General features: G+C 39.6%; 1 protein-coding gene across 6 annotated transcripts in view; it reads left to right on the forward strand.

Annotated features, from left to right (window-relative positions):
* Positions 1–11,495, forward strand: part of LDB2 (LIM domain binding 2) — a 282,944-nt gene extending 271,449 nt beyond the window's left edge. The window contains exons 6-8 of one of the 6 annotated variants that reach the window (XM_073342445.1): positions 401–524; positions 2,030–2,172; positions 10,245–11,495. In XM_073342445.1, the coding sequence (XP_073198546.1) occupies positions 401–524; positions 2,030–2,172; positions 10,245–10,475 (498 nt within the window). In that variant the 3' untranslated portion in view covers positions 10,476–11,495. Of the gene's footprint in view, positions 1–400; positions 525–2,026; positions 2,179–10,209 lie in introns of all 6 variants that reach the window. The other 5 variants (XM_073342443.1, XM_073342447.1, XM_073342446.1 and 2 more) reach the window with 5 other exon arrangements.
* Positions 11,496–22,075: the final 10,580 nt, after the last annotated feature.

Below are 22,075 nucleotides of genomic sequence, written 5' to 3' on the forward strand. Positions count from 1 at the left end.
TAAGAAGAGACAGGTAAGAGTAATGGGGGATTCATGTACTAGAAATATAGATAGTGGGGTTTGTGATGACTGAGAGAACCGCATAGTGTATTCCTGCTGGGTGCGAAGATTGTGGACCTTTCAAGACATCTAGATGGACTTAAGTGCAGTGCCGGGGAGGAGCAGGTAGTCATGGCATGTGTAAGTACCAGTGACATAGGGAAAGGAGGAGAGAGGTCCTGGAGGCAAATTTAGGCTGGTCTCAACACAAACAGAACTATACTGTATTGGACACTCTCTATTAGCTAACTAGGAAAAGCCAAAACAAAAACCAGGAAAGCAATGGCTGAGTTTCAGACTCTGCCAACCCTTTAATGCTAAGTTGTTTTTAGATTAAATCATTCTGTTCTGATTCTTTCAGTTGTGTGTAATATTGGAGCCAATGCAAGAACTGATGTCAAGACATAAAACTTACAATCTAAGTCCTCGGGACTGCCTGAAGACATGCTTGTTTCAAAAATGGCAGAGAATGGTGGCACCACCAGGTATGTTTTTCTCTCTATTTTTATTGCACTTGTTGTTGTTATTATTGAATGAATATAGAAACACTGAAAAACTTTGCGGACAATCCACTAGGAAAGGAAATAAGACAACAAAGTTAAGCACTATTCTAAACATAACCTTAGGGATTACATTTACCGGGGATTGACGCTGCTGCAATTGATGCAGCTGGAGTCGATTTAGCGGGTATAATGAAGACTCACTAAATTGACTGCAGAGAGCTCTCCAATCGACTCCGGTACTCCACCAGAACGAGAAGATTAAGGTAAGTCGATGGGAGAGTGTCTCCCATCAACGCAGCATGGTGTAGACATTGTAGTAAGTCATCCTAAGCTATGTCAACTCCAGCTACACTATTCATGTAGCTGGAATAGCGTAATTTAGGTCAATTTACCCCGGCTGTGTAGACCAGGCCTTAGATATAATTCTAATGGTATGTAATCTGACTCTGATGCTACATAATATTAAATAAATTTTAGATGTATACACATTCAAATAGTTTTACAACATGTAAGATATAATTCAGCATAAGTAAAAGATAATACATAGTATATGAAATGCTCATTGGCTCCATTAGAATTCATAGTTTATATATTACAGCTTCCTGCTGTGACTCTGGAATTACAGCTTCAAGTCATAATTAATAGTCTTCTAGTCCAATAAATTTTTACTTACAGGCCTGAATTTAACTTCATTGATCATAAACACAAAAATACCATTTACAAAAAAAATTTAAATTGAAAGTAAACGCACATACCACAATCTGAGTGAACTGTACAAGTTATCACCTTTGGTTTTTTGTGGCCAAAGGTCTTAAGTCAAGTGAATGTAATAGTCTTGACTCGATAAATATTTGGAAAACTAGTAGAGAAACATATTTTAGCACAGGTCGACATATTCTACTGTGAGGGTCTACCAAAGGTGAGGTCTGTGACTGAAGTAGCAGAAAATGATGTAGCCTTTCACTTAATTGCAATTGGATGCTGACAGTACTTTAGAAAGCTGCTCTTATCTGTAAAACATGTTTGACATAGACAGATAGTCCAAAGGTTAGATTCAGTGGGCTTGGAGAAAGTAGAGTTGGATTCGGTTGTTAGCTCTGTGCCTGACCTACTATCTGACCTTCAGCAAGCCACTTCACCTGTTGGTGCCGCAGTTTTCTCTAATGATACTTAACTATAGTGGTTCTTTGTAAAGCACTTTGAGATGCATGGATGGATAGTGATGTAAAATTAATTACTACTAAAACTGAAACCAGATTCCATTTCTTTTTGTTCCATGCAGCATTCACATGCTCATGGGTTCGCTCCAAAATAATAATGATAATAATAATAATAATAATAATAATTAATAAAAATCAATAATTACCCATGAATTTTAAAAAAGCTGAGAAGAAACAGATTTTTAGCACTTCTTTTTGTAGTTAATTCTTCTATGGGCTTTAAAATGTCTGTAATTTGCTTTGCCTCTTACATTTTTATTATAGCAGAGCCCACAAGACAACCAACAACCAAACGGAGAAAAAGGAAAAATTCAACCAGCAGCACTTCAAACAGCAGTGCTGGGAACAATGCAAATAGTACCAATAGCAAGAAAAAAACAGGAGCTGCAAACCTGAGCCTGTCAAGTCAGGTACCTGTAAGTCTCACTTTCCTTTTAGGCCTGAATCACTTACAATACTTTAAGCTGCCCCTAAAATTTTAAAGAAGATATATTCTTGAGCCAAAATTATCACAAGCATGAAGAGACCTTACATAATATGGTGTGGATACAGGGGAAAAAGAGATGAATTGTGAGGAATCTGTGCTGAAGTGCAATTTTAATAAATAATCCTCAAGCAATGGATGTAATTTTGGGAGGCATGATCCAAATCCCATTCAGGTCAATGGGAGTCTTTCCACTGCCTTCAGCTGGAGTTAGGTTGGGCTTTTGGTTATCAGTAGTAGCAGTGCTGATAGATTCTTTCAGACTCCCGTCCATCGCAAGGCAGATGAACACATTAACCTTCGTAATAGGATCACAGGGATTGCCAGACCAAACCAGACCAGTGGTCTCTCGAGACTGCTGTCCTGTCTCCAACAGTGAGTGACCTTTGTCAGATGCTTCAGTGGAAGCTGCAAGAAACCCCACACTGAACAAGTATGGAATAACCTGAGAGTAGAAGTTATCTCCTCATAATCCCTATCAGTTAGCAGTTGGCTTATGCCCTGAAGCATGAGAACTGCTGCCCCTTACAAATTTTTATCCCGTTATGTGTAACTATTAATGATTTTGTGATACATATTAACAGCTAATTCTTTTTTGAACCATACTAAGATCTTGATCTCAGTGGCATCTTGTGGCAATAGTTCCATGGGTTAATTATGCAGCATGCAAAATAATATTTCCTCTTACCAGTGTTAAGTTTATTGTCTTAATCACTACATATGAGTAATCAGGCCCCAGACTGTGAGTGAATTCTCTCTTATATCCAGAGAAGGTAGCACATGCTTTTGAAAGCTATGGAAATTAATTTGACAATATGGGAACTAACAGAATAACATGCAGTGACTTTTATTGTATTTTTGATAAACATACAAAATGGTGGGTCCTTTGTGGATCCTAACAAAGGATGTAGGCCATTAATAATCACCTGGAGGTGGGCTCCCAGAAACCCTGACTTTTTAGGTAAAAAAGAGGAGTGGACTATCTAAAAGTAATACCATACAATATGAAATGGACTGATTCTACAACTGATTGAGCAACCTCCTAGATTACTACAGCTTTTGGCTTCAGTATATCAAGTTCATATTTTCGCCCTGTCAAATCAAATTTTTCATGTGGATCCTTCATCTAAGGAGAAGATTTTCACTGCAACTCTGGCTGTTCTTCCACTATTCTGGTGGCAGAAAGCATCCAGAAAGCTGGCATAACTGGCTACCCTGGAGATTCCTTCCATCCTCAGGTGCCACATGCTGTTACGTCTGGCTATTCCTGGCTGCCAGGATGATGCCTTCGCAGCTGTGAGAAACCATGTTGAAGAAAAAGCAACCTTCAGGTGTAGGTAGAGAATCCAGATTGCTCCCCAGCTGTCTCCAGGATCAAGGGACAGTAAAGACAGCTTGTACCACTTCATTTCTCCCACCTCCTTTAGTGAGCTCAATTCAGCTGAACCAGAATCTGTCCCCCTGCATACACATCACTTAGGCCTCCCCATCCCAGGAGATCTGTTCATGCAACTCTCATCGACTGCAGTGGAAGTTGGCACTCACATCTTATTGAACAATCAAGCCCTTTAATAGTAAACTTCACCCATTGATACACAAGGGTGAGAGAGTTTTCTTTATATCTCACTAATTAAAGAATTATTGTAGTGCAGCTCTCATTGATGGTAATGATTGTTGTACATCTACTCTGATGCACACAAGGGTACAATATATTCCATATGATTTTTCCAAGTCATGTGGGTTGACTTTCAGTCTTCACTGTATTTCATAGTGCTTCATAGAGAACATATTTTCATTATTGTTCATCTTTTGTAGAAAAAAATACTATTATATAGGACAGACAGAACCTAATGTGTTTTCAGTTATAGGGCATTCCGGTGTAAACCTATTCAAATCTTTTTTCTTTAAATTAAATATACCTTTCACCTAAACATACTGAAGTGTCAAGGGCATGTGAGTGAATGAGGCAAGACCATATTTCTTTAAAACAATACAGTCTAGGATCATCATTTCAGAAGAGTTTGTGTTCTCTAAAGCTGGCTACAGGTCGCAGCAATCTCGCTTTCAGTTTGCCTTTTTTAACCTCATCCACAAGCAAAGTGATCAATAGCAAAGGTGAAATTTATTACACTTGCCTTCACCGATATGCAGTGAGGGAGGGAAACATACTACATTTCCTTTGCCCTTGCATGTGTTCATCCTCAATATAATGCCCTCACTTCACAAGTTTCAGGCTACAGTTTGCCATTGAACTGAAATCCCTGTTTGTCATGGCACTCTCTGTGGCTAGACCTGTCGTTTTCTCTGCTCGTGGGAAATAAACAACTTGGAACTAAACAATTCTGCAAATGTTGAAGCACCAGGCAAGTGAGGAACTTCTCCTTTCTTCCTGCTCTCATTAGCTAACAGAAATTAGATGATCCCAACTTCTGGCTCCAGGTGACTCAACTAAGCAGCACCCGCTCCTGTTCCATTTTCCTCCACATCATTTCTCTGGAGGACCCAATGGTGAGCTCATATCCAGAACCATATTGGGTTAATATGAGGTTTCCCTTTTTCTCCAGTGATACAGCTCCACCCAGCAAAGAACTCTCTCCTGTGGGGTACAGTCATTTCCCCACGATCTAGTGAATGCTATGCTTCTATCTCAGTTTCTCTCTAGTAAATAAATTCATCCTGTCTTCCAGGTTAAAAAATGTTTCTGTGGCCTGTCCCCAATAAGGTCATTCCTGTTACAGAACATCAGTAACTCTCCACTCCAATACTGCCCCTATATTGGCACTGCCTGTGCTCTGGATGCTGTACAAGACATTACCCCCCGTAAATGTCACATTTGTCACCTGAGCCAATAGAACCTTTTCAGAACCCAGTATGAGGTCTCCATCATTCCACAGTACTCTATAGGCATGTGATAGTTCATCTTCAGCACACGTGGTCACATCAGCTAACACAGACATTGAAACCACAGTGGGTCTGACACTTCCTGCATAAACCCTCACAGGACTTTGTCCAAACTCACTGGGATAACAAAAGCTTTATCAGTGCACTACTTGAAACACTATTTGCCTAAGTGGCCTTCTCCCCCTCCTGCTACAATAGTAGTACGGATGCCGTCTCCTCAACCTGCTTCCATTCTGACCGATACTTCTGGCAGCGACAATATTGACAATTCAGTTACAAGCACCGGCAGTGAGACAAGGTGACTGTATTTCCATGCTGGGGCCCTAGAATTGTACTGCTCCAGCTTATCTGTTCTTTGCATTGCCTGAAGTTTGACAGAGTTTGTAGCACGCTATGCAGTGATGCCCACATTATGGGTGAAATATCTCTGCCAGTAATTCCCTGTGGGTCATACAGTAGTTTCATTCCAGTTTTCTGAAGATCAAGCTATAGAAGACCACTGTCCATTCTCAGTCACGTCCTCTTAGGAGAGCACAGCTCCTGTCTCTCACTGGCAGCTTTTCCCAATGCAAAAGAGCATCCCTTTCCAGATATACTCTGAATGATGTTCTGATCAAACTCTCCTTCGTCTTCTGGAAAGCCTGACTGCACTGAGCGGTCCCCCAGAATAGTGATCCCTTCTATGTCAAACTGTACAATGGGCAGTGATAAACTTCTAGCACAAAGGGACTCCTGTAGCTGGCAGAATGCTGAGATTCCAAACCCTAACATTGTAGTCACTTTCCTAAGTCTACAGAGATGCCCCAGAAACACCATTCCCCTCTAGAAGAACTTGCCCTTCACAGGGTTAAGTTTCAGGATTGCTTGCCAAAGCCACTCCAGCACATCCATTCACCATTTTAGTTCTAGCTCAGAACTTCCTGCATATGCCAGGATGTCACCCTTGTGACACCTGACAGAATAGTATCATGCCATCAGATCCATGTAGAACACCCAGAGACTTCTTGATGACTCAACAATTCCCTTAGTTTTAAGGGAATGGAGGTGTGCAAGTCAGTTTAGAATTTTTTCTCAACCATGACGGCTAAATAAACAAGAATAGATTGTCAACCTAGTGGGCAGCTGAAACTGAGAAGTGTAAACTACCCATGCATCTCAAGGGGCTGATAAGCCTGAAACCTAATTTAAATGGCAGCTCTATCGCTGCCCATCATTTTAGCAGAAATGTCAAGCTTTCTTCACTGGAGGTAGTCACAGATTTTGGTGTGGGAGGCACTTGGGCAGGGGATTGTTCATGGTTGCTGTGGTGGGAAACCAAAAGTTCAAACCCTTCAGCATAATCACCTCCAACCCCATTGACAAAGGACAAGGAAAGAGAGTTACATCCTCACCCCAGTATCAACTGATACTCCTGGGTGCCCAAAGTTGTCAAAAACAGTGCCAAATTGTCAAAGCCAGGAGCTGCTTGCCCATGAAAATGCCTACATTTACGCATTAGAAGTACAGAAATTTGGGCAAATCAAAATTTGAGGACAGCTTAAATTAAATGAATCTAATATCACAGGAAGTAACACAGGGAATAATGGTCTTATTGTTCTGTTTACATATATATATATATATATATATATATATATATATATATATATATATATATATATAAAAATTTAAATTTGGGGTCAGTTAGGGATTTTTCAGTATGAAAGGCACTAAATATATGTAAGCTGTTATTATGATTATATTATTAAATGATCATTTTCTATCACGTAGTGTAAAACATCCACTGCTTTATTTACAGAGCTTCACTGCAAACATATTTTCTATCACTAAACATTCCTTGGCTAAAAATGTTTCTAATCACAAAGTAAATTAATAAGAATGACTATAGCCTAAATCTTTATTTAAATTATCTCGTCAAATATGTGCTACTGTAACTAGCCCAGAGCAGTATGTGTGGCCATGCAACAAACTAGGGTTTAATTCTTGGATTCTGCTTCTCACTCCATGAGCAGGAGCTAGGAGTACTCCAGAGCTGCAGCCTCAACCCTGGGAGGGATGGAGCCTTGTGTCATTCGAGAACAGTGACCCCCACTGGCCAATTTAAGGAGAAGCGTTGAGGGGCTCTAAAAGGAGTCACTTCCAGTCCTCCTCAGAGGTTGGTGGAACTAGTGAGTGGAGGTTAAATGGGTGGGGATCTTCAGCATTCCATTTGAGGAGCAGAGAACCCACTATGGGGAGAAGATAGCATGCGTGCTACCTGAGAAATTATTTATTGCCTGATATAATACGCTACAAAGAGCAAGAATGTAAAGAGTATGTGCTCTCTAGCTAATGCTGTGGTATCTTGTAAGTAAGATCAGGGAAAACACCACTAAACTCAATAAAATTGTAGTTTAGCTCCCAGACAGAAATTATATACTGAATATGGTGAGGAGAAAGATAAGCAAGTTGTTCTCTCTTGTGGGTGTTGTTATACTGAAAGAATAATAAATGATCTGCAAGGGATCATAGAAATTGGAGATGGGACATACTTACTGGGTCACTTAGGGCTTGTCTTCACTCCCGGGTTATGTCGACTTAAGTTACGCTACTCCAGCTATGTGAATAACATAGCTGGAGTTGACATAGCTTAGGTCAACTTACCCCAGGGTCTTCACTGCATTGCGTCAAGGGGAGACGTTCTCCGGTCGACTTACCTTACTCTTCTCAAAGAGGTGGAGCACCTGAGTCAACTGGAGAGTGCTCTGCCATTGATTAGCGACACCTGCTGCATCAATTGCAGCAGCATTGATCTCCCCCGTAGTGAAGACAAGCCCTTCATTTATACCCTGCCATTGCAGGAATGTTTCCTATATAATACTGAGGTGACTCGAGTGATGGGGCTCTTACTGATTCCTTTCAGATATAATTCCATAGTTTGCTAGTCTGAGCATCAGGAAAAATGTCCTTCCAATGTGAGTTATATTGTCCTTTACTTAGTTTCATCTTGGTAGTCCTGGTTACACCTCTTTGGACCACCCTACACAATTCCTCTCCCTTTAATCCTTCTACCCATTTAGCATATGCCTCCGTAGCAGTAATCTGGTAAAATGTGTACATATTTTGTTCTTTTAATTGTCCTCTTAAATTGGGCCTCTAGCCTCTTAGCAATTTTTGATGCACTTCTCTGAACTTCATCCAAATTGCTGACATCTTTCTAGTATTGAAGTGCCCAGAATTTGATGCAGAAGTCAAGGTACAGTCTCACCAGTGTTTCATAGAGATGAACTATCACTGCCTTAGTCTGTGATTCAATATCCAGCTCAACGTCACGCTGGTCTTTTTTGGCTGCCATATCACATTGCAAGCTCAAATCTAATTTGCTGTCCTCTTACTGCTTTCCCTACACAATAGGGTCCATCCTGGTTCAGCACTGCAAAATAAATGTGGTCTGTGCTTTAAAGGCATAAGACTAAATTAGAACAAACTTTTGATTATAAACACCTTTGTTACTTTAAACTTTTATGTTGCAAAGCTGTGTGATGGTTTGATTTAAGAAATATTTTATTGATATTGAGAGTAACACAATAAAGACAATGTAAAGAAGAAATTATGTAATACATTTCCTCCATTCCACAATTCCTCCCTGAGTACAGTTTGAAAGTACCATATACACTTTCTTCCATAACATCTCAGCTTTTGTTAAGGAATATGATGAAGCAGTGTAAATATTTATAGGCAATAGCTTGTTTTATTTCATGGAGAGTGAAGTACATATGTAATAAAAATCTTATTATATGCAAGCAATAGTATTCTGTTTGCACTTTACAGATGCTTTATATTCATGAATAAAAATACATCCTTTTATATATGAATCTGTGTGGATCGATGGGATTATTTGAAGGGCTGGTTAAATCAGCAGGTACAAATCTGGACATCTGGAATTATTGCACTTTCACCAAATATGTTATCTGGAGCCCTACCAGTCCCGCTGCATCAAAAGATTCATTCCATGTATTTACTTCCCCAGTGCTGTGGTTTGCACAGCAAGCTGATTTTCCTCAAAACAGAGAAAACAAGAGAGCACTCTGTTTTCCAGTCTGGCTTTGCACCTTTCTACTCCACGCTGGTTAGCGTGCAAAAGCAACAAAACTGTGGTACACTGTAGTACAGTCGGTGGTTTACTTGTTGTCGTGGAAGGACAATTTGTACTTAAAGCAGTGATTAGATGGATTCTTTCCTTCTTGAAAGCTTCAGTTTTTGATGACTACTAGCTTCATCAGTATAATTATAATTAGCACTCTTCATCTTCCTTTGATGGTACCAGCTGGACAGATTGGTCCTCTGACTGCACAGATTGGCGGCAGGGTTGCCTACGTGAAGCTGGGTGACAGGCACCATGAAATAACAGATGGTAAATTTAGGGCTTGTTGGCAATCAGCAGGTTTTTGCTAATGACTTAATTAACTATGCAAATTGTCAAATCAGCGTGAACATTGTTTTTATCAAAAACTTTACCTAAATTAATTACCATAATTAAGTAGCAGAATGTCAAGTATATTGGATGTGCAAAAGGGCTTCATTGGCTAGGGATGAGAGTTACCGTCTTTGCACTGTGTTCCTTTTTTCAACAGCCTGAGTGTGAGAAGTACTGTGTCATGTACTAGATTTAATGCATGAATGTTACAAAACTGCAACTCATTTGCATCCTGAGCAGCCTTTGTAAACAAAATAATTTATGGCCTGGAAATTAAAATAATTTATAGAGGATAAAAATACCAAGTAGAAGGTTAAACCAATCATTTCAAACTTTCGACCACTTTTGTAGTCGGATTATTTTTTAAATGTATATTTCATTCTTCTTGCTATTTTTATATATTTTTGGGGTTTTGAGACCCAGGGCCTTGAATATACAAATCAATGAGGGTTTTACAGTATTTTATTTTATAAATTAAAAATCAAGTGCAAGTTTGCATCATGGCTCTAACCATATAGGAGCGTCTGATTCCATTGTGTGAATGTCACAAAATTAACAGATTCAGATCCTCTAATATGGCTATTTTAAGTTGGTTTTTTCTCTCTCAAGGTTTCCATATAACAAATGTTGGGTGCTGTTCACAGGATGTGATGGTGGTAGGAGAACCAACACTGATGGGAGGAGAATTTGGGGATGAAGACGAAAGGCTTATCACTAGACTAGAGAACACACAGTATGATGCAGCAAATGGCATGGATGATGAAGAAGACTTCAACAATTCACCTGCGCTGGGAAATAACAGCCCATGGAACAACAAACCTCCTGCTAACCAGGAGACCAAATCTGAAAATCCCACGCCACAAGCTTCCCAATAGGTTATTCTGCAGCATTATCCACTGTTATGTATGTCAGTGGATTATAATTACTATTTTACACCATTCTTTAAAAAAAAAAACCTTTCCAGATACAGTATCTATTTCTAAACTACAGCTATTTGATTTTTTTTAATTAGAGAAAAATCATATATAAGCTTTCATGTACCTTTCTTGGAAGCTTTCACACATGACATGATACTGGCACTGAACTCAATTAAAATAATTGAAAATTAAATAGCACCTGGTGGCAAATTTCAAACAAAGCATTTTGTTGGAGGGGTCTTTTTTCCTCATCAAACAAAGGCCATATTTAACAAGTCTTCAGTGCTCAGGATCTCGTTAACATAACTATGGAAAACTTTTTTAAAATTGTAAAATATTTTCTTCTTTTCAACTTGCACCTACAATTTCTTGTTTCAGATAAATCAGCTTTTTAAAAGTAATTTAAAGCAACCTTAGTTCTTTCTTTAACTCTTCTTTCATTGGTTAACCATTTAAAGGATCCAGCATTTTTAATTTATATTGTAGCTGATGCCAATAGTCCTTCTGTCATTTATCAAAGTGCTGAAACAAGAAATGTCTTTTTTTTTCATCAAAGACATGAAAAATATTTTTATGTGGAGAAAGATGCCCTGTCCTATGAGAGTTTATGCTTTGTAAAATTGCTGTTGATCCAGATATTTTAAAGCCATGTAATCCATTAATTTTGTGGGCAGCTTAATAAATCTAAAATTTTTGTGTTTATTATTGTATCTGAGTTGGCTTTGTTGTTATTTCTTTTCATAGTATATTTCTTGTATCATATTTTTGTAAAGCCCTGGAGCCCTCAAACCAGTTAATTTTTTATTATTATTCTGGTGTATTTATGTGAAACTTTATAAAAGAAACTAATTTTTTTCATTTCCATATTAATATGTTCAATTCATCATGTAAAGACACAGTGAGTCAGTGTGTTATATAATACAACTGTATTTTATGTATGCTTTGCCAATAAGTGTGCCAATAAACTGTGTTAACAAATGTGCTCTTATATAGTACTTTTATAGTTCCTTACAGACAAAAAACATACCAACTTTGACTGATCACATAACAGAAATGATAGGTGCAGTTGATCTGAATTCCTTTGTCGATTTCTTTTCTTGAGATCAGTGTTTCACCTACCATCATCATCATCATCAACTGTTTCTAGCACAAAGAAAAGGCTGTATTTAAAGGTATATAACAGTCACATTTTAATTGGTTTATATCTTCTCTCATTAAGTGTTTGTGTCAGTGAGAGCCCAATAGCAGTGGCTAGCACCAAGCCCAAAGAAGTATAATATAGCAGGATTAGCACTGAACTACCTAGGCCGAAGCACCCCAGTATTGAGCTACATACCTCTGATCTTCTGGTCCAGGGAGTCAGTTGAGCAGAGGCAGCCCACTCTGCTGAATTCCGTGTGATAGAGTTCCATAGACTATTGACAAAAGGATTGGAAGTTATCGTTTCTTCTTGTTTTGCTATCCAATACAGTATTCAAAAATTCCAATTTGCAACCTTAACAGGAACCTACAGCGTTTTAAATAGCACTGAACAACTTGATGCACATGATACCAGAGCAATCCATTCTGGGACATTGTAACAAAATTTGTTTCAGACAGAACAGGAATTGCTGAGAATGTCAAAAGAGTACTGTGAACTCCATTAAAAAGTGCAATCCTGAAGGGAAAGTACTGCACAAGATTCTCAAGGGCAATGCACTTCATAATACTTTTTTTTAGTGCATAGAAGATCACACGATATCTCCTAGGCACACCACTTTTGAATGTCTGCTACTGTAGTAGCCGCATCACTAACACTGCACCAGTTTACTGAGAGATCCCACAACTTAAGCAATATGTGATGTTAAAGGGGCAAATAAAATAATGCAGCAGTTCCTGATTCCTGATTTGGACTGATTGATTAAAGACTGCAAACTGTTAAAGCTGATAAAAGAAATATATTCTAAACAATTGGCCCCTCATGAAAGTTACTGTAACTGAGCTCTTAAGCTAAACAAGCTGAATAAAGTGTGATTGTTGGAATCTTTGGTACTCAAGAGATCCTGAAACACAGCAGTATTGGGATAAACAGCAAAAAAAATAAAAAATAAAAGTAATTTCTACACTATAAGCCAGATCATTAATAGATATAAATTAATGCCAGTGAGGCTATGCCAGTTTACACCAGACAAGGATCTGGTCCTCACGGCTCATGTGATTTTATGCCCCGGTAAATCAGTTATTCAATAACGAAATTGCAAATTAAAAAAGAGAAAAGTTTGCAAGTGTTTTCTCATTCTAAAAAGTTTAAGGCTTGTTCCTATCTGTGTAGTTATTGTGTTTCTTTCTTGGTAACCTTTTCATTTTGGAATTTTTCATTAACAACACTTTTTTTTTTAAACCCAGAGAGATACAGATTTTAGCCATGCTACCGAGTCAGCCATCAAAATAAACATTATCTAATACAAAAAATGCCCAAACTGAGGATTTTACTAACCTGTGGTGACCTGTATGTTTTTATTGTGGAGTTAGACTGTCAGAAGTTTGGAAAACAATCTTTCTAGGACAGTGACAGATTTGCAGATTGCAGTGTTGCCAACTCTCATGATTTTATCATGAGTCTTGTTAATAGTGGATGTTTTACTTAAAGCCCGAGATCCTGGAGGCAAGTGATTAAGTGAGAATCTCAACTTACATTTTAAAAAAAGTATATTGTCAGTCCTCCTGTTGTAGAGAAAAGTTTGAAAATATGGCCCAAGTGCACCGTAAAGGCGCTATTACTTTGACTGCGTCTGTAGCTGCTCCTACTACTGGCTGGAGTGTCTGCCAGGGAACATTTTTTAAAGGAGTGATTTTGAAACCTTTTGAATTCTGAAAATACAATAAAATGAGTGCTAAAAGTAACTAGAAAATTAAAGTTTGTCCTCATTTGAATAGGTTTATGTTCAACTCCTTTGTGTGAATTTTCAGGTATAATTAAGAGATTTAAACCCCACTTTAAAGTTCCAGTCCCTATTCAGCAAATAAGCCCACGGTTAACTGCTTTGCTGAACACAGATGGATTTAAGTACGGCCTTTTGTATCTTATTGAATAAGAACATGAAGACCTAATTCAAAATCTATTGTAGTTAATGGAAAACCTCCCATTAAGTTAATGGACTTTGGATCAGGCCTTACATGCAAAACCTTACCAGTGCAACCTTAACTAGGGAGCTGCTGATTTCATAATACTATTTATGTTAAAAATACAGTTTCTCTCACCAGAAAACCTTTGCTAGCCTGAGCTAAGGGGACTCGTACATTGGCTCAGTGTTTCAGTAACTAGTACAGTAGGAACGATCTAATGTCAGTAACCTCCTCTCCCTATGATAATTTAATTATATGCACTGTGCATCTCTTGGAAAGTTACACAACTGCCTCTGGGTACAGAATAGTTCCCTCTGTGATCTCCACGATGTTACAGGGGTACTTGTGCACTGTGTGTTTTTCTCAGATCCCAGCTCTCGTTACAGAAGTGTATAGTTATCTGATGTATTACATGTAATATAATGTAGGAAAGCCTGGATTGAGTATGGCTGCAGAGATAGCGGAGTTGCTCCATCATAGCACATTCAGCATGTCGAGACAGTGGGTCTATCAATCAATGACTTTATCAGCAATTATTTTTTCCCTGTAAATAATTAAATGCACGCTGTATTCCATTAAGGGATTACTGGCTCCTATATAGCCGCAGAAACATTACAATTACACACTGTAATTCTAATGTTCTAAAACCCTAATCATTTGTATTATATTTCCATAAGAACACTTAAAAGGCCTTCCTTATTATTAATCTTTTAAGACTGATGCAATCATTTTAATTCATAAAAAATGTATAATGTGATATCACTCTTGTCATTATAGTAAATAAACAGGAGAACATTTGAAAAATGGAAAACAGACTCCTTGGAATGTCCTTCTTGAACTAGACTAGTGCCCCAAACAACCTCAAAACCCTCCCAACAAGGTAACAGTCCAAAAATGATAGGTTGAATGGCAGACGGAGATAGATAGGTGAATAGGTAAAATTAGCTAGCTATGAAAGAAAACTTTCACATGATTTGGACCAATTAAATTATGCAATACCTAGTTATGTAAACATGATCTTTTTATTACCCCCACCTCCCTCATCTAATTTGTTAAACTCACTCTTTGGATCTTGTTTCAGATTAGCTGGTTTACTCTTCAAGGCTGATCTAGCATCGTAGAAATGTAGGGCTGGAAAGGCCACTAACAAGTCAAAGGCCAGCCCCCTGCGCTGAGGGTGGATCAAGTAAATCTAGATCATCCTTGGTGTTTCTCCAACCTGTTCCAAACCTCCAATGGTGGGGATTCCCCAGTCTCCCTTGGAAGCCTACTCCAGAGCTTTATTGCACTTATAGTTAGAAAGTTTTTTCTAATAGTGAACATAAATCTCCCTTGCTGCAGGGTAAGCCTATTGTTTCTTGTCCTACCTTCAGTGGACAGGGAGAACAATTGACCACTGTCCTTTTTATAACAGCCCTTCACACATTTGAAGACTATTATCAAATCCCATCCAAACCAGTCTTCTTTTCTCAATGCTAAACATGTCCAGTTTCTAACCTTTCCTCATAGGTCAGGTTTTCTAAACCCTTTTTTGTTTTTGTTGCTCTTCTCTGGACTCTTTTGTCCACATCTTTCCAAATGTGGTGCACAGAAGTAGACACAGTACTCCAGATGAGGTGTCACCAATGCCGAGTAGGCCAGGACAATTACCTTCTGTGACTTACATATAACGCTCCTGGTGATACACCCCAGAATAATATTAGTTTTTTCCTCAGCTGCATCTCATTGCTGACTCATATTCAATTTATGATCCACTATAGTTCCTAGATCATTGCAGCTGTACTACCACATAGACAGTTATTCACCATTTTGTAACTGTGCATTCAATTTTTCCTTCTTAAGTGAAATACTCCACACTTACATTGAATTTCATCTCGCTGAATTCAGAAGGCTCTGATTTCTCACGGTCATTTTGAATTCTGATCCTGTTATCCAACGTCCTTGCAACCCCCTCCCACTTGGTGTCACATGCAATTTCCCTAGTTCGCTTATGAGAATGTCATGGAGGACTGTGTCAATGGCCTTACTAAAATCAAGATATAATCACACCTACTGCTTCTCCCATCCACTAGGCCAGTAACCTGTCAAAGAAGGGAATGAGGTTGGTTTGACATGATTTGTTCTTGACAAATCCATGCTGTCTTCCTAATATCTTCTAGGTTCTTATTTATTTTTTGCTTAATAATTTATTCCATTACCTTTGCAGGTCTTGAAGTTAGGCTGACTGGTCTGTAATTCCCTGGGTCCTCTTTGTTCCCCTTTTTAACGATAGGTATTATGTTTGCCCTTCTCCAGTCATCTGGGACCTCACCTAGCCTGGAGTTCTCAAAGATAATTGTTAATGGTTTGAGATTGCTTCACTGCATACCTTAAGTACCCCCTAGAATGAATTTAATTAGGCCACAACCAACTTGAATATATCTAACTTATCTAACTATTACCTTGTTCTTTCCCTATTTGAACATAAGAATGGCCCTACTGGGTCAGACCAAAGATCCATCTAGCTCAGTATCCTGTCTTCCAACAGTGACCAGTGCCAGATGCCCCAGAGGGAATGAACAGAAGAGGTAATCATCAAGTGATCCATCCCCTATCACTCACTCCCAGCTTCTGGCAAACAGAGTCTAGGGACACCATTCCTGCCCATCCTGGCTAATAGCCATTGATAGACCTATCCTCCATGAATTTGTCTAGTTCTTTTTTGAACCCCGTTATGGTCTTTGCCTTCACAACATCTTCTGCAAAGAGTTCCACAGGTTGACTGAGCGTTGTGTGAAGAAATAATTCCTTTTATTTGTTTTAAACCTGATGCCTATTAATTTTATTTTTGGCTTGTGTTCCTTCCCCCTTGTTAATATTGTGTGGAGTATCTTGTCACCATTAACCTTTGTAGTGACAAAAGAAGCAAAATAGCCATTAAACACCTCTTGATGTCACCAGTTATTAGCCCTCCTTCCCCACTGAGCAGCCTTACTTTCCTTCATCTTTCTCTTCCTCCTAAGGTATTTAAAGTACCTCTTCCTATTGCCTTTTATGTCCTTTGCTAGGTGTAACACATTTTGTGCCTTAGCCTTTCTGATTTATCCCTATATGTTTGTGCTATTCTTTTGTGCTCTGAGAAATTCATCCATGTTTCCACTTTTTGTAGGATTCCTTTTTCATTTTCAGGTTGTTAAAGAGCTTCTGTATCTTTCTGTGTGTTTGTAGAGTAGGCTCTACTCTACTTGGGGTATGTCATAAATATAAAGGGAAGGGTAAACCCCTTTGAAATCCCTCCTGGCCAGGGGAAAGCTCCTCTCACCTGTAAAGGGTTAAGAAGCTAAAGGTAACCTCGCTGGCACCTGACCAAAATGACCAATGAGGAGACAAGATACTTTCAAAAGCTGGGAGGAGGGAGAGAAACAAAGGGTCTCTGTCTGTCTGTATGCTGTTTCTGCCGGGGATAGACCAGGAATGGAGTCTTAGAACTTTTAGTAAGTAATCTAGCTAGGTACGTGTTAGATTATGATTTCTTTAAATGGATGAGAAAAGAATTGTGCTGAATAGAATAACTATTGCTGTCTGTGTATCTTTTTTGTAACTTAAGTTTTTGCCTAGAGGGATTCTCTATGTTTTGAATCTAATTACCCTGTAAGGTATCTACCATCCTGATTTTACAGAGGTGATTTCTTTACTTCTATTTACTTCTATTTCTATTAAAAGTCTTCTTGTAAGAAAACTGAATGCTTTTTCATTGTTCTCAGATCCAATGGTTTGGGTCTGTGGTCACCTATGCAAATTGATGAGGCTTTTTATCCAACATTTCACAGGAAAGGGGGGGGTGCAAGTGTTGGGAGGATTGTTCATTGTTCTTAAGATCCAAGGGTCTGGGTCTGTAGTCACCTAGGCAAATTGGTGAGGCTTTTTACCAAACCTTTTCCAGGAAGTGTGGTGCAAGGTTTTGGGAAGTATTTTGGGGGGAAAGACGTTTCCAAACAGCTCTTTCCCAGTAACCAGTATTTGTTTGGTGGTGGTAGCGGCCAATCCAAGGACAAAGGGTGGAATATTTTGTACCTTGGGGAAGTTTTGACCTAAGCTGGTAAAGATAAGCTTAGGAGGTTTTTCATGCAGGTCCCCACATCTGTACCCTAGCGTTCAGAGTGGGGAAGGAACCTTGACATATATGGATGTTATCACAACCTAAATAACAAGTAAATAATCTATTTATCTTTTGAGGTTCATCCCATATGATACACCATTTGCCTAACCCTCATCAAGGCCTACCAGAAAAGCATGACAAACTTGAGTTGAGTTGACTTGCATTATAAATCATACCGTTTTGTGGTGTGAGCCTATCAAATCGCCCAGATACGCAGGTTTGACCTGGATCAGTATATGGACTGGAGACATCCAAAACACAGCTGTATGTGCAGGAAATGGTACTGATTACTCAGTAGCATGCTTCTGAGTCAGTACTAAACAAGTGCACCACTCTTGGGAAGACTGGCATCAGGCTTCTGAAAATGCTCTCTCTCAACATCCTGGCCATTGTTTAATTGCTCCTGCTGTATTCTTGGGTACATCGGCTTACAGGTGCAACAACCTGTATATATAAGTCAAGTAAATCCTAGCTTTTGCACATGCGAACAGATTTTCATATAAATATTGCGGGAGCAGTTAAGGAGGGCCATTGACAATGTTGCCCCATTGATTTATTTGTGCTTTTCCAACAAGTATGTAAAGAAGCGGGAGAGGGGAAGAAAAATCACTTGAGAGTTAAAGGAACAAGATCATGGGAGTCAATGTAGCTGTCTGAAAAATGAGTGTTTAAAATTAACAAATAATTTTACTGTAATCTAATCTTGCCACCGAGGAGAACATTGTGTAATTGTTTTAGAATTTGGAAGGAAAAAATGTTGTCAAAGCTTTCTTCCATGGAGTCATGCAGTTATTAAAGGAGGAAGGAAACTTATCTCAAACTGCTGAAAAACTTTACAAAGAGGAAGATGTTGTTTGGAGGGAAGCACTAACCGCAAGAAGTGTTTTGTCAAATCAGGAGGAGGAAATTCCAGGAGCTTGCTTAGAAAAGCACAATCATATAATTAGCTAGTGGACCAACTAAGACATCTGATAACTGAGCTAGCTGCAGTTCCAAAGGACTATGGTCAGGCAGGAATCATAGGCAATGGGCTCCATCCTGGGACTTTTGACTTGTATGTATTTTTCATTTTGCTTTATTTCTGCAGCTTACTTCATAGTATCCTAATCAAAGAGCATCGGAATTATGTTACCCTCCTGTCAGTCAGCCCTGGATTTCACAGCAGCACTTTTGACAGTAGATTTTAAATATGGACGCAGAGAAATGTTTTTTGAACATACAAGGGAACTGCTCAAGTCAACACACAGGGCCTGATTATTCACCCACTGAAATCAGTAAGAGTTTTGCTATTAACTTTAATGAGAATCTGATCAGCTCCTCAATGTATATACTTCTTGGGCTAAATCCTGCACTGGCCCAAAACAGGGGCAATCGTGACCATGAAGAGAGTGAAGATATGGCACCTGAGTACAGCCCAAATCCCCCTCGTGCCAACCACTAAATTGACCAAGTAAGTATCTCCAGTTACTGTACCCCTGTACTGTACTGTAAATGGGGAAGAGATGGCCAGCCCTCTGTGGAGATAGAGGTGGTTAGGGACTATTTAGAAAAGCTGGACGTGCACAAGTCCATGGGGCCGGATGAGTTGCATCCGAGAGTGCTGAAGGAATTGGCGGCTGTGATTGCAGAGCCATTGGCCATTATCTTTGAAAACTCGTGGCGAACGGGGGAAGTCCCGGATGACTGGAAAAAGGCTAATGTAGTGCCAATCTTTAAAAAAGGGAAGAAGGAGGATCCTGGGAACTACAGGCCAGTCAGCCTCACTTCAGTCCCTGGAAAAATCATGGAGCAGGTCCTCAAAGAATCAATCCTGAAGCACTTGCATGAGAGGAAAGTGATCAGGAACAGCCAGCATGGATTCACCAAGGGAAGGTCATGCCTGACTAATCTAATCGCCTTTTATGATGAGATTACTGGTTCTGTGGATGAAGGGAAAGCAGTGGATGTATTGTTTCTTGACTTTAGCAAAGCTTTTGACACGGTCTCCCACAGTATTCTTGTCAGCAAGTTAAGGAAGTATGGGCTGGATGAATGCACTACAAGGTGGGTAGAAAGCTGGCTAGATTGTCGGGCTCAACGGGTAGTGATCAATGGCTCCATATCTAGTTGGCAGCCGGTATCAAATGGGTTACCCCAAGGGTCGGTCCTGGGGCCAGTTTTGTTCAATATCTTCATAAATGATCTGGAGGATGGTGTGGATTGCACTCTCAGCAAATTTGCGGATGATACTAAACTGGGAGGAGTGGTAGATATGCTGGAGGGGAGGGATAGGATACAGAAGGACCTAGACAAATTGGAGGATTGGGCCAAAAGAAATCTGATGAGGTTCAATAAGGATAAGTGCAGAGTCCTGCACTTAGGACGGAAGAACCCAATGCACAGCTACAGACTAGGGACCGAATGGCTAGGCAGCAGTTCTGCGGAAAAGGACCTAGGGGTGACAGTGGACGAGAAGCTGGATATGAGTCAGCAGTGTGCCCTTGTTGCCAAGAAGGCCAATGGCATTTTGGGATGTATAAGTAGGGGCATAGCGAGCAGATCGAGGGACGTGATCGTTCCCCTCTATTCGACATTGGTGAGGCCTCATCTGGAGTACTGTGTCCAGTTTTGGGCCCCACACTACAAGAAGGATGTGGATAAATTGGAGAGAGTCCAGCGAAGGGCAACAAAAATGATTAGGGGACTGGAACACATGAGTTATGAGGAGAGGCTGAGGAAGCTGGGAATGTTTAGCCTGCAGAAGAGAAGAATGAGGGGGGATTTGATAGCTGCTTTCAACTACCTGAAAGGGGATTCCAAAGAGGATGGCTCTAGACTGTTCTCAATGGTAGCAGATGACAGAACGAGGAGTAATGGTCTCAAGTTGCAGTGGGGGAGGTTTAGATTGGATATTAGGAAAAACTTTTTCACTAAGAGGGTGGTGAAACACTGGAATGCGTTACCTAGGGAGGTGGTAGAATCTCCTTCCTTAGAGGTTTTTAAGGTCAGGCTTGACAAAGCCCTGGCTGGGATGATTTAACTGGGAATTGGTCCTGCTTTGAGCAGGGGGTTGGACTAGATGACCTTCTGGGGTCCCTTCCAACCCTGATATTCTATGATTCTATGATTCTATACCCCTGTTACTAAGTAAGTGTGACTATTTTTGAACAAAATGGTTTCCAATATCAAGTGCAAGGGGGCTTCCCCCACTTTCTATCCACACCAGGGCCACTTATTTCTTTATTGCAAATATGAGGTGTACGGGGGCAGATAAGAAGTTTGACTGTGGAAATTTGAGCATGATATGGACTGATTAGTCTTTTTGTCATTTACAAAGCTTCTTCTTTCCATCCTTCACAATGTACAGAACGATGCACTATTGGCTCCTTTCTAACTCTTCCAGAAAGAAGGCATGCTCTGTTCTGACCACCCTGGCAAACAACAAAAGATTTGGCAATATAATATGTATTACATATTTGCATTCTGGTAGCACCAAAGAGCGCCACCAAACATCTTGAACAATTTAATCTGTAAACCCTGTGCTGGAGAAGCTGATACCTTCATACCCTTTTCTCTTAATCAATTCCCACACTTGGGGAACTGGGCAATGGCCTTCACTTGCTGCACTGATGCCAAACTGTGGATAATCAGTTTTGATCCATGCAAACAAGAATGAAACAATTTATGGAAAAGTGTAATAACATATAGAGGGTGCTATATGATCTGAGTGTACAGCAAGGTCCTTTACTCCATCCTCACTCTAAGACACTGTAAAAGAGCAGAAAAGAAGGAGCCCAGCCATAAGAGCCACTTGACTTTTCTAGTTTAATGGCCTTACCTGATCTGCCTATTTTAGAAAAGACCGGTTGAAAGGGAAAACATGCCTGATTATGTTGAAGAAAAACCTGTCTGTGCCTGAACTATCCTGGAGAAATTGCTAATTGAAATTGTATTCTCTTCCTGAAAATATGCCATGATAGTGCAACCCTGGTGAATTAGAAATCTACCTTAGGGCACAGCTAACGCTGGAAGTTAATTTTACAAATTTTAAAATAGTCCCACTGCCAGCAAAACTTTGCAAGAGTGGGGGCTAATGAATCTATGGTTTAAATAGCTTTGTGTTTACTTCCCAGATGCCTAAGACACTGAGGTTTCCACTATACAATAGGCCCCATCAGTCATTTAACACACAGCACCGCATATAACTGAAGCAACACTGATATGTTCCTGTGCTAAGATTGGAAAATACTGTGGTACCACAATATTGCAGAGTGAGAAATGTTGAATTTTTAATTGTGCCCCGGGCAGAAAGAATTTTTTCAGCTAATTCTCTAAA

The sequence above is a fragment of the Lepidochelys kempii genome, chromosome 4 (genome assembly GCF_965140265.1).
Source record: "Lepidochelys kempii isolate rLepKem1 chromosome 4, rLepKem1.hap2, whole genome shotgun sequence".
NCBI classification, from domain to species: domain Eukaryota; kingdom Metazoa; phylum Chordata; order Testudines; family Cheloniidae; genus Lepidochelys; species Lepidochelys kempii.